This window comes from Cicer arietinum, chromosome 4, assembly GCF_000331145.2.
Source record: "Cicer arietinum cultivar CDC Frontier isolate Library 1 chromosome 4, Cicar.CDCFrontier_v2.0, whole genome shotgun sequence".
NCBI classification, from domain to species: domain Eukaryota; kingdom Viridiplantae; phylum Streptophyta; class Magnoliopsida; order Fabales; family Fabaceae; genus Cicer; species Cicer arietinum.
In genome coordinates, this window is record NC_021163.2 from 1781944 (window position 1) to 1799405 (window position 17462).

The 17462-nt window shown below is 32.9% G+C and overlaps 2 protein-coding genes across 3 annotated transcripts; one reads left to right on the forward strand and one right to left on the reverse strand.

Moving 5' to 3' along the window:
* Positions 1-2624: 2624 nt before the first annotated feature.
* LOC101497174 (sulfate transporter 3.1) lies at positions 2625-7862 on the forward strand. The gene is made up of 11 exons (XM_004495119.4): positions 2625-3088; positions 3176-3383; positions 3462-3699; positions 4115-4228; positions 4574-4690; positions 5968-6094; positions 6223-6509; positions 6599-6789; positions 6888-6973; positions 7259-7335; positions 7461-7862. The coding sequence occupies exons 1-11, from the start codon at positions 2749-2751 to the stop codon at positions 7644-7646; spliced, it is 1971 nt and encodes a 656-aa protein (XP_004495176.1). The 5' UTR covers positions 2625-2748; the 3' UTR covers positions 7647-7862.
* Positions 7863-8351: 489 nt separating this feature from the next.
* Positions 8352-16136, reverse strand: LOC101497505 (protein NETWORKED 1D). 2 transcript variants are annotated; one of them, XM_073367238.1, is made up of 5 exons: positions 15847-16136; positions 15352-15432; positions 15005-15220; positions 9988-14192; positions 8352-9681 (listed from the first exon to the last, which is right to left on the reverse strand). In XM_073367238.1, exons 3-5 carry the CDS (start codon positions 15105-15107, stop codon positions 8614-8616), a joined length of 5376 nt encoding a protein of 1791 aa, XP_073223339.1. In that variant the 5' UTR covers positions 15108-15220; positions 15352-15432; positions 15847-16136; the 3' UTR covers positions 8352-8613. The 2 variants fall into 2 exon arrangements, with proteins under 2 accessions (XP_073223339.1, XP_004495177.1); XM_004495120.4 differs by having other exon boundaries at positions 15352-15436.
* Between the last annotated feature and the right edge of the window lie 1326 nt (positions 16137-17462).

Below are 17462 nucleotides of genomic sequence, written 5' to 3' on the forward strand. Positions count from 1 at the left end.
TCCTTCTTCTAACCAAAGATCAAGCCAAAAACTTGTATTCTCTCCATTACCTACAACCTTAAAAAAAATCTCGAAAACCAATACAACTCCATCCACTATACCTAAATTAAGACTATGAACATCCTTCCACCAAATTGACTCAATTAGTGATCTAGTTCCCCTTAACTAAACCAAATTTTATAGTTAGTAGATAATACTTTAAATCACAACCCTACGCTATACGTTTTAAGTCTCCAACACTATTTATCCAATAATACAATGTTAAAAATACGTAAATTTCTTACAATCAATTCACTATTTACCCAATTCCGATAAATCCATTCCCATTTTATCCAATGAATATGAGCCTCCTCACCCCACTCACATAAAATATTTAAAGAGAGATCCAAACTTAGAGATAATACATGACAAAGTCTTAAAGAAGGAAAGAAAATAATCCGATAAGGCGGACAAAACACCTTTTAGGAAGATGATCACCCATCGAAAGATTGCAATTTCTCCATTTCGATTACCTTCTACTAATATTCTTAATAATTGAATTCAAAAATTCGTCACAGATTGTCATCAATAAATAAGTTAAGATATTTCAAAAGAGTCTTTTCTTTTTTCCAATTCAACAATGTAACCGTCTATTTAAAACAAGAATCGTTAGACATTCTGACTTATCAAAATATTTTTATAAAAATTTAAACTTTAATCCATAGATCAATTGGAACATAAGCAAATTTACTTTAATGACTCTAATAATTGTCCAAATTTCTTTCTAAAAATAAAAGTATCATTCACAAATCAACACCAACTTTATAGCCATCAAATGTTCCTTCCTTAACATAGGACTTAACCCTTCAGCTGCCATCAAAGATTAAAATGAGGACAAAAGATCCCCTGCCTCAGTACACGCCTCATAAAAAATTCATTAGTGGGACAATATTATTGAGTGCCAATTTCCTCTCTTTTTTATTATATCCTATTTGAGTTTTGAGTGTTAGTGTGATACAGTGTGTGATCTATTGTAATTAGTGAGTGCTTTTTCCAACACACATATATAAAAGATATTTTTGGTGTTCAGGTAGCTTCAACGTCGAATGTCTCTCAAGTAAAAATCTTACACGATCATTAGGTAAGATTGACTTGGAATAACTTTTATTCAAATAATAACAAATTGCAAACACTTTTTTTATCACTTCATTAGTTTTATATTACCTTTTTCAACAATACTTACATAGACATATACTAACTCATGGTTTCTTCAATTTCTTTCTTTTTCTTTTTTAAATAAAAAGTACAAAGATGTGAATGTGACATGCAAATAATACATTTGATTCACATAAACTTATTTTATTTGTTTATTTATTTATTTATTTATTATTAATTATTAATTTTCGAAGAAGAATCTTGGAAATAAAATGGACAAACCCACACAATCTATTGTGAAACATATTTGTTAAATTTCACATTACACGTCACTTAATTAGTGGTAAAAAGGTTCAATGATTGCAAGGACTGAATTAACCAAATATTCCAAACTCAAAATAAATTAAGATGCGTGAGCTTCATTGATTTTGCTTCCACACTTCGGCACATAAATCGTAAACTTTATGTGATTCATATGATAAAGAAGAAAACTAAAATAGCACAAGGTGGCAGGTCCAGAATTCCAATCCTATTCTGAGAATACAAATGTGGGATGTTTGAGTAGCCTCCCCCACTACCCCTTACACGATTTTCTGTGGACCCTCACACCGCACTACAGTAATAATAATAATAATAATAATAATAATAATAATAATAATAATAATAATAATAATAATAATAATAATAATAATAATAATAATAATAATAATAATAATAATAATTAAATGCGTTTTTAATCTTATTATTTTGTTCAAAATAAACTCTTAATTCTCCTATTTTTAAAATCGAGTTTTTAATTTTCATGTTTTACAACTTTTGAGCTTTTAAGAGTCCTCTTCTATTTTTTTATATCGCGATTTACTCGTTAATGATGTAACAATAATGTAGCAGAATTAGATCAAACAAAATTGTGTTTAAGGCTTATGTTTTTGAAATTTTTTCGAATAAGAAATAATGAAATAGATATTAATTAATATGGATTTAGTTTTCAAAATTCGTTTTTAAAAATAGAAAGACTAAAAATTAATTTTAAATAAAATAAAAGAACGAAGAATACTATTAAGTCTAATAATAATTGTGGTGATCCCCGGGTTTAACTACCCATTAAGAATATGTCACATTTCGGATAGTAATAAAAATATAATAAAAATAAAAATATAATAATAATAATATATAATAATAATAATCTATAATAACAATAATAATAATTTTATCCTTTTTAATTTTAATAAAATATTTTTGTATATTAATTTGAATGAATAAATTTTATTTTAATAAAAATAAATAATTTAAAATCTATGACACCTATTGAAAAATAGTGAATATCGATATTATAAAATAAAAAAAATAAATAAATAAATATAAAAATGACAACTTGAAATGATTGATGGTTTAATATTAGTATATTCAATCAATAATAATAATAATAGTAATAATGTGGAAATGCACATAAAAAGCACTATATAAAGCCATGTTAGGAGAAGTTCATCATTGTCTCAAGAGCTCCTCATCCTCTTGACTTGTTAGTGAACATTTGTTGAGAATAATAAAAAAAAAAGTGAGATATATAGTAAGAGTTAGCGTTGAGAAAAAGAGAAATAAAATAGTGTTGTGATGGGGAACGTAGACTATGCGTACACATGTTCTTCGGTTGAAGAGAGTGTGCAGCGAGTAGCTGTACCACCTGATCAGCCATTTTTGAAGTCTATGAAATATTCACTGAAAGAGACTTTCTTTCCAGATGATCCTTTGAGGAGGTTTAAGAATCAACCACCTTCAAAAAAGTTTATCCTCGCTCTTCAATATTTCTTCCCAATATTTGAATGGGCACCTAACTACAGTTTTCAGTTCTTGAAATCTGATCTCATAGCTGGAATCACTATTGCTAGCTTAGCTATTCCTCAAGGCATTAGTTATGCCAAACTCGCCAACCTTCCTCCAATTCTTGGACTATGTAACTAACTACTTGATAAATGATCTTCTCTAAATAAATTTAACTTTATAAACTCAACAGTAAAATATTTAATTAATTAATGTGCAGATTCGAGCTTTATACCACCGTTGATTTATGCAATGATGGGTAGTTCAAGGGATTTAGCAGTTGGGACAGTGGCAGTTGGATCTCTTCTAATGGGTTCCATGTTGGGCAGTGAAGTTAATCCCAACCAAAATCCAAAGCTTTTTCTCCACCTTGCTTTCACCGCCACATTCTTTGCTGGCGTTTTTCAGGCTTCCTTGGGTCTCTTTAGGTAATTAACAATTCTCTAATCAATCTTCTATTAACTTCTATATATTCAAATTATATCATGAGGGGGTGCATGATGCAGGTTAGGGTTTATCGTGGATTTCCTATCACATGCAGCCATAGTAGGATTCATGGGAGGAGCAGCCACGGTGGTTTGTCTTCAGCAGCTCAAATCGATTTTAGGTCTTGAACATTTCACCCATGCTGCGGATCTCATTTCAGTCTTGCGCTCTGTTTTTACCCAAACTCATCACTGGAGGTGGGAAAGCGCTGTGTTAGGAATTTGCTTCATTTTCTTTCTCCTTGTCACAAGATACTTCGTAAGTACTACCTAACACATATTCATTTGCGTAAATTATACTAATATTTTACTACTATATGTATTAATTAATATTGTTTCTTATTAACTTATGCGTGACGTAGATTTCTAGCTAATTTTAGATGCTCATTCTTTTCACACCAAGAGCTATGACTTTTACACATAATGAATGTTTCTGGAAATGGAATTTCAAAATGAGGTTTGATTAAGATTAATATTAATATTAATATCAGGCCTACCCTAGCTACTCTTGTTAAGATATAGATAAACAAAGTCAGCAAATTTACTCAGCGGCAATTCACGTTAATAAAAAATATGAAATTACTATTTCGTGTATACTACCTAACTAGATTAATTTAACTTATTAAAATAGGAATTAACAGTAACGCTGGTTTGTTACGTTGATTAAATTGCAGAGTAAAAAACAACCGAAGTTCTTCTGGGTGTCAGCAATGACGCCGTTGATGTCCGTTATATTGGGAAGTCTGTTGGTTTATTTCACTCATGCTGAGAATCACGGCGTTCAAGTGGTGAGCATTAATTTCTCTATTATTATTATTATTTAGATTGTATCTTTTGACAAAAGATACAGTACTATGCAATCTTTTAGGCAATCGAATTACTAATAAAAATGAATGAATTTGCATAGTGTATCTTTTGTCCCAACGCGCGCACTTAATCAAACACTGTTTGTTCACTTCTATTGGGTCCAACCCATGCCATCCATTCAATCACTATTTTTATTCTTATCCGGTAGGACCATGCACATGAATCACATTTTTTATAAAATTGCATACACTTTTAAACTATTCTTCGAGTGATTTGTGTATTGTAATTGTGTAACTAACTGGCACACGTTGATTTGATTAATTCAGATAGGAGAATTGAAGAAAGGAGTAAATCCAGCATCACTCACAGAATTGGTGTTTGTGTCGCCTTATATGACAACGGCTATCAAAACAGGAATTGTCACTGGCATCATAGCTCTTGCGGTAATTAGTACCTCTCAATTTGCCTAATAATAAACTTTGCTACACGGCAACACTATAACATGACTCACTTAACATAATAAAATGTCACATCCTTAACCAAACAACTATAAAAGGAAACTACACAAGGGAATAACTTTATTATTAGTGGAGTTTTTGTTTTTTTGTTAAATGTTATCATAGCGTCCTCTTTCATTTGACAATTTTTTAGATACAAGCCAAATTGTGCCTTCAACAAAAGAAAAGCAACATTGTACTACAAAGTTATTTAAATGCCCACCAGATCACATGTCCTTCATCAATGCTCCTAGAGCATATATCATTCATTGTCTCTCTATCTTATATCTATATTCTTTTATGCTTGGTTGCAAGCTTGTTCCTTGCCAAGGTTTAGATGAGGTTATAGTCATATGGAATATTGTAGCATTTGTTAGAAGTCTTTAAATACAAAAATTGTCCCCTCACTGAAATAATAGATTTTGGCTTAGTTAGCACTAGTCCAATAAGTGGAATATTAAAGCTACACAAATATATTTTTACACAAAATTTCACAGTAATTTAGATAGTTACTGAATATAATTAATGAATATACAAAATTTGATTAATTATTTTTGTATATGATTAATGAATATAATAAGGTGGCGGATCTTATTAACCATCCACTGAATATGATTAACCATAATTTTTGAATATTCATATATATATATATATTCATTAACCATCTAAATTGCTTTTGAATATACATAATTTTTACATATTTGAATACACAAAAAATTAATTATTATTTTTGTTCAAATATACTTTTAAAAATTGTTGATAACAACGTTCAAAATCTTATTTATTTATATTCAATGGAAGGTTAATAAATTGCTATATCTTATCATATTTGTCAACCATCTATTAAACTGAATATAATTAACCATTTATTTGAATTTTGTCAACAATCTAAATTTTTGTCAAAATTTGTGTGTAAAAACAATACAACTCTAAAGCTAAGGTTAAGTGCATATAGGAAATTTTTTGGTAGCTGACAAACATGTACATCAATATGGCAATACCATAGCTGTTATTACAAGATTATAATAGAAAGAGTTGCACTTCTGCTACTCACATCCTTTTAAATCAAGAGTATATTTTTAAATCTATGAAATGGCATATGCAATGCCTTTTTTCCAATTAAATGATATATGTAATAGGCAAAGTCCTAGATCTGCTAATTTTGTTAATGTAGATTTCAAAAGGATCTTTGAGTGTTGAATATTATTAATGATATTTTTCAGGAAGGAATAGCTGTTGGAAGAAGCTTTGCAATGTTTAAAAACTACCATATTGATGGCAACAAAGAGATGATAGCTATTGGAACCATGAACATAGTTGGTTCTTTCACCTCTTGCTACCTCACTACAGGTAAAGATAATCACCAAATGCAATATATATATATATACAATCCACTTCATCCACAAGAACAATCAATATTACTTTTACTACATGATCAATTACTGACATTTGTGGTATAAAAATAATTATATTTTCAGGACCATTTTCGCGTTCGGCTGTGAACTATAATGCTGGATGCAAGACTGCAGCATCCAACATTGTAATGTCAATTGCAGTCATGTTGACATTGTTGTTCTTGACACCTTTGTTCTATTACACTCCTCTTGTGGTACTAGCAGCTATAATTGTATCTGCAATGCTTGGCCTTATAGATTATGAAGCAGCCATCCATCTGTGGAAGGTCGACAAATTCGATTTTTTCGTATGCATTAGTGCATATATTGGTGTTGTCTTTGGCAGTGTTGAAATTGGCTTAGTCATAGCAGTATGTATCAATGACCTCTTTGTTCTCCCATTTCTAAGTTTGATATACACGTTTGTGAAATTAATATGTGTTTCCTAATGTATATTTAGGTTGCAATATCTGTTCTTAGGATACTGCTATTTATTGCAAGACCAAGGACATTTGTTTTAGGAAAGATTCCAAATTCTGAAATATACAGAAATGTTGAGCATTATCCAAATGCAAACCGTGTTTCTGGAATACTAATTCTAAAGATTGATGCACCAATTTACTTTGCCAATGCAAGCTATTTAAGAGAAAGGTAAGCTACTTTATAATTTGGATTTTTTTCTCTATCATGTAAACTTTTTGGCCTAGAATAATTGTGACACACGAGATAATTGTTATTATTGTTCATAGGATCACAAGGTGGATTGATGAAGAGGAAGATAGAATTAAAGCTACAGGGGAGACAAATTTGCAGTATATTATAATAGATATGAGTGGTGAGTAATGACCCTTTGGGATATCTTAACTAATTAAGGATTTAATTTGTATACGGTGTTAGTGTAGACAAAATTTACGATGTCAATCAATCATAACTATCATATCATAAAAAACATTTGATTTTAGTCATAATTATTTTAAAATTTACATGTATGATTGATTGTGATTTGTTTACGGTATAATTTTTTTTTATATTGATAGTGTATGAAGATTAAACTTTTCAATTAAAACATGGTTTAGTAGAATTTCTTCCAGTCTAACTTGCAGTGTAATTTTATTGGCAGCTGTTGGGAATATTGATACAAGTGGAATAAGTATGCTTGAAGAGACTAAGAAAATTGCTGAAAGAAGAGAGCAGCAAGTAATTCTTTCTCTCATGTCATTTGTTAATCATGAACCAAAACTTTCTTATAGTCTATTTATTGTACTTGTAGCATTTTTGTTGTTGCTGTTAACCTTGAAATCTTTTCATTCCTATGAGTGCAGCTTGTTTTGGTCAATCCCGGAAGTGAGGTGATGAAGAAACTAAACAAATCCAACTTCCAAAAGGATATAGGAGGAAAATGGATCTATCTGACACTTGAAGAGGCTGTTAGAGCATGTAACTTTATGCTCCATGCATGCAAAACAAATCCCAAAAGAGATGAATCAGAGGGATGGAACAATGTCTGAGCCATATATGAATGCATAGTTTAAAGAGCTCATAAGCTTACTTGTTTTCTTCTCATTTATGTATTACATACCAATATGTGCCATGAGAGTTTGTGAATCATGCCACTAAATATTTAGAGCCATAGGAAAATGAAAGATGTATGAGTCTTAAAGTTTTTAAACTTGCATCCTAAGTTGGAAAAAATCTCCTATATAAGTTGTTGAGTAATTATGCAACATGCTTGTGTTAATGTATTCAAATGTTAAAATTGAAAATGCCCTTTGAAAACGTTTTGGAATTGGAGCAAATTAAAGCGGATTATTTTTCATAAGGTAGGACCTAAAAAAAACCTTCAACGTTGTTAAATACATACATATCTTAAAGTAAATATAAAAATATCAGACAATAAATTACCAGTAATAAATAAATAAAATCTTAGATGCGGAATTATGAAGTATTGATGTAGACATACACACAACTACGACACTAACATATATTTGATAAAATGGAAACCATTGAAAGTAACCCCAAGTGTCCGTGTTAGATCCCAGAAAAGTGAAGAGTTGGTGATATATAAATGAGAAGTGTTAGACAAAAAAAAAACGTGTTAGAAATCATACTAATATATCTCATTAAATATGCCAATGCATTCAAGTCAAATGTCTTCACTTCTGATCAAACTATGGATTGAAGGTACAATCAATTATAATATGATACAGGTAACCAATCACAAGAAAATGACTTTATACATCTCCCACTGCACTAAACCAGAAATAAAGGAAGGCATTATTCAAAATCAAATATAAACAAAAAGATAAGAAAAAGAAATGGCAAAGTTTCATCCTAGCCTCTTCTTACGAATACATGAGGCACAACATGTACAGCAGGATCAAAACATGATTTATAGGGTCTTAAAAAGCATCTATAGAAAGGAAAATATACAAACAAGAAAGCTAATGTCTCAAAAACTTGAAACTATGGTCAAAATCAATCTCCCTTGGTTGGTGGTCTTATACATGCACAAAAAGGTGTATTTTTCTTCTTATTTTGGTGGTTGGTTCTTGTCCCACCGTAGAGATAATCCCGCAAAAGTACTCTTGTACTTCGTTCAGCCATACGAGTTTTCTCTTTGGTTTCTTTTCTATCATTGAGTTTCAAAAGAAGAAACTGCAGCCTTTGCACCTCCAACTGAAGTTGTCCTATTTTTTCTGATACTCTCTGTGCCTGTTCTGAAACTCTCCTCCTGCTAACACTTCCACTCTCATCTGGCACTTCTGAAGCATTCCCGGCTGAAGAAAACGTACCCTCTTCTGCACTCTTCACCAGCTTGTGGTTTGCATCAAACAACTTTGTGACAGTCTCCTGTGCAGCTTCAAGCTGTCCTTTAACTGTATCATACTCGACACCTTTTCCCTTTGTGCTCTTCTCTGTAGTTTCCACTTTATTCATCAAATCTTGTATGGTTATTTGAAGGTTTGTTAACTTCTGCGCATCGGAATCAAGTCTTTCCAAAACCTTGTTCTTGTTGCCTTCTTCACGCGGCCGTGTCAATCTTCTTGAGATCTCTAACTTATCCACACTCAATTCCTTTTCTGCCAAGGAATCTCCTGAAGGATGTTTATTGTAGGGTTTCTTAGCTGCTCCTTTTTTAGGATAATCTTCTGCTGGTTCCGCCGCTAACTTAATAGCACCATCCTTATCAACCGTTTCCCACAACTCAAGCATATGATCATCAGCCTCAAGAGTTCCCCTCCTGCTTATGCCATATGACGAACATTCAGATATTTGATCAAGCATGATGTCTTTTGGAAGTACTTCAATCTCAGTTACAGGATTATCTGGCCTTGACATCAACATCTTCTGTTCATTCTCCTTTGCTTCGTCCACTTGAGCAACATGCTTGAAACTTTCATTTAACTTCTTAACTGCCATTGAAATTTCATCGATCCTCCGCTGTAGGTGTTGGAAATCAAGGAATGGATCTGGTGCCGTAGTAGACTGATCATCAATTTGTTGACCATTTTCAGTGTTTTGGTAATTCACTAAATTTTTAACCTGGAAATGGTGATCATAGGGCGAATAAAATCAAATTATATCCAAAAAAAGGAAATAATAGTTGGCTGCAAGGTGAAAAAGGAGGAAAGTAATTCCGCTCTGTCACAAAATCATCGACCAATGACATGTCATTAACATACAAGGAAGCAGCAGCCTACATTACTACAAAGTTCCCTAGCATTGAAACACAAAAAATATGGGGGAAAATAGTTTCCGATTATGTTACCACATATTCCTGGCATAAAGGTTCTAACTAAGTCACGAGTTTCAAAGTCACAACCAAGTACTGGAAAAATATGTTAATACCTCCGGTTTTACATAGTCATGATGTTTTGCATATCCAAGAGTCTGCATCTCAAGAGATGTTACAGAATCATTCAAAGCACAGATAGCTGGGACATAAGCAGCTAATTGATCACACAGTCTCCCATTTTCACCTTCCAACTTGCTAACTAATTCTTTCATCTGTTCACTTTCCACGTCTTTCGAGCAGTTTATGCGCTCAAGATGCTCACATGTATCAGCTAGCTCACAGGTCTTCCCTTCGAATAGTGTTCCATTGACAGCAGAAATCTGCAGTTCAGTATAAATTTCTGCAGCCTGAGTTTCCCATTGTTCAATCTCATTTATTCCTTCATGAACTTGATAACTTAGCTTTGTTTCCCTCAGTTTAGTTTCTTCAAGTTCTTGGTGTAGGCACTTCATTTCAGACTCCAATTTCTGGTTTGCTTCACCAAGGCATTCAAGCTCTTCATTCTGACGATCCTTGTCGGAGGACAATTGGAAAATTTGGTTAGCTTTCTCTTCAAGTTTCCCACTTGCATCATTGTATCTAATCTTCAGATCTTCCACCGTACTTTGTAATTCTGTTTTCTCAGTGTGTAAAGCATGGAAGATCTTGGCCGCTTCCAAAAGCTCATTTTCCTTATGACACAATGCTTCCCTTTCATTCATAATCTGACTACTCAATTGATCATTGACAGATTCAACTAAATTCAATTCAACATTTGACTTTACAAATAACTCTTTAAGATGAAAATTTTCCATTTCTGAATTTTCTATTTTTTGTGCCATTATCTTCAATCTCTCCTCAAGGTTATTATTTTCTAAACAGAGGTTATCACGTTCTTGACCAAGCTGTTTAAGTTCCAGGTGTTTTTCAAAGATAATATTCTGGTAAACAACTGAAATATTAGATTGAACTAATGTTTCACGGAACAGGACACAAATTTCTTCTTCCAAGTTACCCTTCTCCTGACTGAGATCTTTAAATCTTCCCATCAACGATTTCTTCTCTTCGGATATCGTGCAACTTTCTTCCTGTAAGTTTTTGCGACTCTTTTCCAAGTCTGATAGCTCTTTGCATAGATTCCCAATTTCAGTTGTCATTCCCTCCATTTTCTCTTCTCCTTTGTTTATTGTTAACTTCAACTCCTGATTCTTTTCCAATACCTTTTGGAACTCTATTTGCAATGCCATGAACTGCTTAGACTGTATCCTGGACTCATTATCAAGCATGCCTTTTTCTATCACAAGATTTTCTACCTTTTGTTTCAACTGGTCAATAAATGTAATCATAATTGAATTCTCAATGGCCATGTCATGGCTTTCGTTGAAAGTTGAGTCAAAAGACTTTTGTCTCTCCTCTAGTTTTCCGTGTATATGGTTCAAGAGAATCTGGTCTTTGTCAAGCCTATCTTCAAAGAAATGCATGCCGTTATTGTCAAGAGTCTTCAACACCTGAAGCAGCCCAATCCTCAGTATGTTAATTTTCTCAGACAAAGAATCCACATCAACCTGCTTTTGAATATTTTCAGTTTCCAATTTAGAAATCATTCTGTCAGACATTTTGGACGCCTCTGAAAGTCTCCGACACTCAACTAGAAGGGAAAAGTTCTTTTTCTCCATATCGTGGATGCAACTCTGCAAGATGAAAATTTCGATTTGAGAATTTATAGCTTTATCCAGCTCCTCCTCATATTCTTCTTTACGGCACTTCGCGTCCTCGTGCAGAATATGAATTTGTAATTCCTTGCTCGTCACTTCGTCTTCATTCAATTTCACAACTCTGCTATGTTCTTCCCTCACGGAATATAGGGAAACCAACAGCTCTTCCACCTTTTGAAGAGCAGACTCCCTTTCTCCTTGTAGTTCCAAATGCTTTAGTTCCAAATCATTGTGTTGTTGTTCAAGATCTTTCAGCATTTCGTGAGTGGTGTTCAACTGTGAAACTAATACTTCTTTCTCCGAAAAGATACCAGACTTCTCATGGTCAAGTAACTGGCATGTCTCTTCTAAGATATTGGACTTTGCCCTTAATCCATCAAGTTCAGCATTGACATCAAATAGTGAATTTTCCAAAAGCTTGTTATTTTCTGAGATTTTCTCCAGCTTTTCAGTTGCGGCTTGTAATTGAGAAAACAAGGTGGCCTTCTCAGAAGCGAGAATTGATTTCTCCACAATCAGAGACTCGCACCTTTCTTCCAAGACATTTACCTTTCCTCTGACACTATCCAACTCGGAATTCAAGTCTGAAAGGGAATTCTCCAAAACATGATTTTTCTCCAAAAGTTTCTCCATGGTTTCCAATTTCACCAAAAGAGCTGCTTTCTCATCTTTGTCAGCCTCACATGTCTCCTTCAGCTTCGAGTTCTCGTCTTGCAATTTTTTCACAGATGAGCCAAAGCACTGTGGATCTAAGTCAGCTGACCTGACCTCCTCCATCATAGCTTGGTGTTTTTTATTCATATCATTAAGCTCCTCTTTAAGACAATAAATTTCTTGCTGAAGAGCATTTCTTTCATTGAGTCGCAACTCAACCTCCTGTTCAAGTTTCTCTATTGTCTCCTTCAAATTCAACACCTCATCCTGCAAAGTTTTTATAGACAAAGATGATGAAATTTTGAGCTCATTTAGAATTTTGTTTTCCTCATTGACTCTGTGCACTTCATCCTCTAGAGCCTGCTTATGCGATTCCACGTTCCCCAGTATTTCCACTTTACCATGAAGATCAGAAGCAATAGCTCTAAGTTCTTCCTGAGATTGAGAATGCAAATGCTGAAGAGTTTGGAAAGCAGTTTCAGCTTCAACAAATCGCAGTCTCTCCTCTTGTATGCAACTCCAAAGTCTACCCAATTCTTTCTGCTTCTCATTAAGTTCTTCACTTTGAGATCCCACCTTTTGTGCCAAAGACTGTAATTCAGACTCTAGAGCGTGATTTGACGCTTCCAAAAGAAGACACTTCTCTTCAGAACCGCGTAACTTTTCAACCTCATCGTCTATCTTTGAATATAACCTACGCACCTCCTCTTCAGCACAAGAGAGTTTATATTCCAAACTGGAAATTATCTCCAAGCATTGCTGATATCGGAGAGCAGCGTCGTCCTTTTCTTCATTAAGTTTAGTAACTTCCAACCTCAAAGCCTCAATTTCATTTTCAGCTATATTAGCTTGCTCATTAATCCTTCTAGCGTTCTCCTCAGTTTCTTTTAATCTCTCCTCCATTTTTGATAATGTCTCCAAGCACTGTTTGTATTGAACAAGGGCAGCTTCCTTTTCAGCTTCTACTCGAGTGAGGTCCTGCTTCAAGGACTCAACTTCAGTTTCAGCTCTAGTAGCACGTTCATTAAATGCTCCTGCATCCTTCTGAGCAAAAGAAATATTTTTCTCTAGATTAGTTATTTTCTCCAAGCATTCCTGGTACTGAAGAAGATTAGCTTCCCTTTCAGCCTGTAATTTGATTACCGCTTCTTTCAATTCTTGAACTTTGGCTTCTGCTTTACTTGCTCGTTCATCAAGTCTTTTAGAATTCTCTTGTGCAGAACATACTTCTAATTCAAGATTAGACAATTTCTCCACACTCTGCTGATACTGAAGCAAACCAGCTTCCTTTTCTTCTTCTAATTTGGCAAGGACTTTCTTTAAGGCCGAAATTTCTGCCTCAGCTTTTATCATGCGTTCAGACTCGGACAAGACTTGAGCCTTAGTGCCGTGGCCTCCATTGTTTAGCTCACTACTCTCCTCTTTCGTCTCTAAAAAATTGAGCGCCCTTCTAGCATGCCCTTCCGCAAACTTTGCATGTTCTTGAGGGATGAAGAGATCATTGAGCTGTTTCAACCCTGTCTTGTTCAAAGCAGAATTATGTTCTTCACTTTCAGCTCCATTTCTTTTGAAAGCATTAATGTCCTTTTCTGATTCATCTGAGTTACGAAATGTACGTGAAGGGTGGCGCGTATCTGGAGTACGTGGCTCGGTCTCCGTGGAAGGTAAATCATCTGTGAGCATCATCGGAACTTGATTAGGAAATGCTTCGGTCATGGTCCTATGAGCATGGCGGATCACTCCAGTTGCATGATCATATCTTTCAGCCAATGCCCGGTATGCCCTATAAAACTCTTCGACCATTTTCATAAGCTCTGGCCGTTTTTTATAATACATTTCTGCTCTCCTGGCAAAGGAATCTGCATCTTCTTCAATGAGCTTTATCATTTGCTTCACCTTGACATCCATATCTGCACAACCCAAGATATCATCGTGATAAGTTCAAATGATGGATGATAGCAAAAAAATAAATACGGCCATATCTTTCTTGGTAACTAAACGAATAAAACATATTATTTAAGTTGTAATAAACGAAGCAGATTTGGTTACATTTTCTAAAACAACATAAATCACGTCTCCTCATGCTTCAACATCTATAGTTAAAAAAGGAAAAGAATTTTGAACAAGATAGAAAAATAACAAAGATGAATTAAAAAATAAATGTAAATACAAACTTGCAGTTTTGAAAAAATGCTTCCATAAAAATCGATATTACCCAGCTTTATAAAGTCTCAACTTGAGTGCATACTATAACTGCCAGAAAATTCCTAAGGGAGACAAATAGACTTAAATCAGATTATATCATTGTCAGACATTGATGAAATATACTTCTATTGTCCATTGATTCATTCCAATACTCTAAAAGCTCTTTTTTGCAGAAAAACACACTTCCACACGAAAACTTTTAAGGCGCCATAGCATTATCAGTAATTAATAACACAGCAAAAAAGTAAATTACGCTCAATTTAACTTACTTTGAAGTTTAATGTCCAACAATTATTTCCATTTATTTCCCTTATAGGTGTGTGTGTCGGTGTTTGACACCGACAGGACACTAACGCGCTGTATTTTCCTAAATTATTACTGGTAATTGATTTTATTTACCATGTATGTGTCAGTGTTTCATAGTAGATAAGAACAAACAACAAATGGTGCAACTCAACCTCCAACCATGAGGTTTCAAGTCATAATATGTTAAAAAGAACTACTAAGGGGTTATTACCTGTAAGATTTTCTTGGAGCCATTTTGAGTTCTTAGGGCTTATATGGCTATCCCACCACCAAGAATACATTCTCCTAGAATCTGCATGAGACAAAGTCGCCATCCCTCCAACAAAGGACACTCACACCACCACTTTAGTGTTGTGATGTTGTAGGAACTTAATTAATCCTTCATGAATATGCTTTTGACTACAAAGTCAACCAAGTCATCACCTTTCTGTTTGTGTGTGTATTCATTGGAACAAACAAAATGAAAGGATCGCAAATGTTCAGTTTCAGATAAATCAAGTTCATGCCTTTTTTTTTCTCAAATTAATCTGAAAAAGCTAGCACAACAGAAAAACATACCTAATCGGTTGAACTCGGATTTTCTTTCTCAAATTCCAAAATTGAATGAACAAATATTTGATATTCTGGAATGAGTACAAACTACCTGATCATCCAACAAATACAACCGAAAATGACAAAATAAAAACTATCATAATTTGGCAATTTCAATTAAAACAGCAGAAAAATAAATTATCATAATTTTCTGAATCAACAAGAACACTTTTTAGTTTTCGTACATAAGAAGATGACAAATCAATAATCCGTTCTGAAATTGAAACAAGAATTATGATGAAGTGAAACAATATCATGATCAATGATATCAAAAGTATATAACTGAAACTACATGAACAATCAAATCAAAATAATTAATCTTCAAATTTTTTTTTAAAAAAAAAAAGGAAACTGAAGATGAGTGTTAAGCACAAAAAAGAGAGAATCGAAAGAAACTGAATTGAAAAGAGAAGAGATCAGTGTTTGAAAGAATTATGATTGAGAGATGATGTCATTACTCACCAAAAATGAAAGTAAAAATCAAAATATTGAGTGGCGGCGATAAACAAGTTGAGCTCCTTTTATTTTCTTAGTATTTATAATTTTCATTATTTTTGTTGTTGATGTTTTTGTGTTTCACTCAGCCCATGTTAGTTAGATCTCCGTGCCTTGCGCATAAACACAGTGAGCAATGATATCTCTCTCTCTCTCTCTCTCTCTCTTTCTCTCTTTCTCTCTCTCTCTCTCTCTCTCTGGCTTTTTGGTTTTGGTTAGCTGGGTTGGTGGCACTCTGTCCCCCACCAGCGAAGAGACAAATGCCTACAAAAGGGTGGCTGAGGTTAATGGTAAATAAATTCACTGAAATATTATTAAACCTTCTTAAAATATCGATTTAATTCATTATTCAAGGTTACATAACTCAACTTTAAATGCATTCAATGCACTACTTTTTTCAGTTTTTTAAATTCTTCTTATTGTCCAATCCAATGTATCTGTTTTCTTTTGTTTTCTCTTCCTTAGGCTACTTATTGCTATAAAATTATTAACTTTTAGAATAAGCCTACCACTTTATTTCTTTTCGAGATTTGAGTATTTTTCCGTAAACATATTACACTCAGAAAATTAGCTTCAAAATATATACTTTTTATCATGCAATCATTTATTAATATCAATTACCGATCCAACTTTTACTTCTTTTTTTTCTAAACAAGAACGGTTCAAGCCCAAAAAAAACCGAAAAACAATATTAATCAAACTTTTATTGATTAATACGTTAAGAAATTAAATCTAACTTTTTACTTGAGAGATGTTAAAAAATAAAACAAATTTAAACTTCTTCATTACATTCCTAAAACTTTTGTTTTGATGTATCTAAATAAATCTATTTATTTCCATCAAAATAACATCTATGAGCAAGAAACAAAAATTAAAATAAATGATTGTGCACGATGACTATATCAAAAGACTTTGATAAATTTATTTGCATTTAAGAATGAGTCTTTTGAAGTCATTTATATATTTTACATGAACATACAAACTAAAAAATATATTTGTGAATGTATTATATGAAGTCGTCTTGTAATATTTATTCGAATAAGAGTTTTTAAGAAATTTTATGAAAAGAGTGGTATGTTACAAAATTTTTTTCTCATGTAACATCTAATAAAAAAGTGGTTCTTGAAACGAAAAATAGATAAACTTTTTAAGAAGATGACAAGAATCGTGTTCAATAAAACTACAATAATTAAACACTTTTAAACATAAACAATTAGCAATGTGTATCATGTTCAAAATTGAATACATATCAAATCAATCTTAAAAAAATACTTCTTATAAATTGTGGAAAGGAAGTAAACAATATTTTATATTTTTATGCATTTTGATGTATGTTATATTTTGAATCATGAGAGTCAATTTGAAAATTTTGACACTGAATACAATAAAAGAACTATCTTGGATTATTTTGAGAAACTAAAATATTTTAATTGTGGAAAAATCAATTTATGTTAAATTCGATGGCAACAAGCCTAATGAACACACATCAGAGAAGAAAATTCTTCTACAGTTCTAGCTATAGGATCATCGGATCAAGATAATCGTACGAAGAAAATATATACACCTCATAAAGAGTAGAGGTT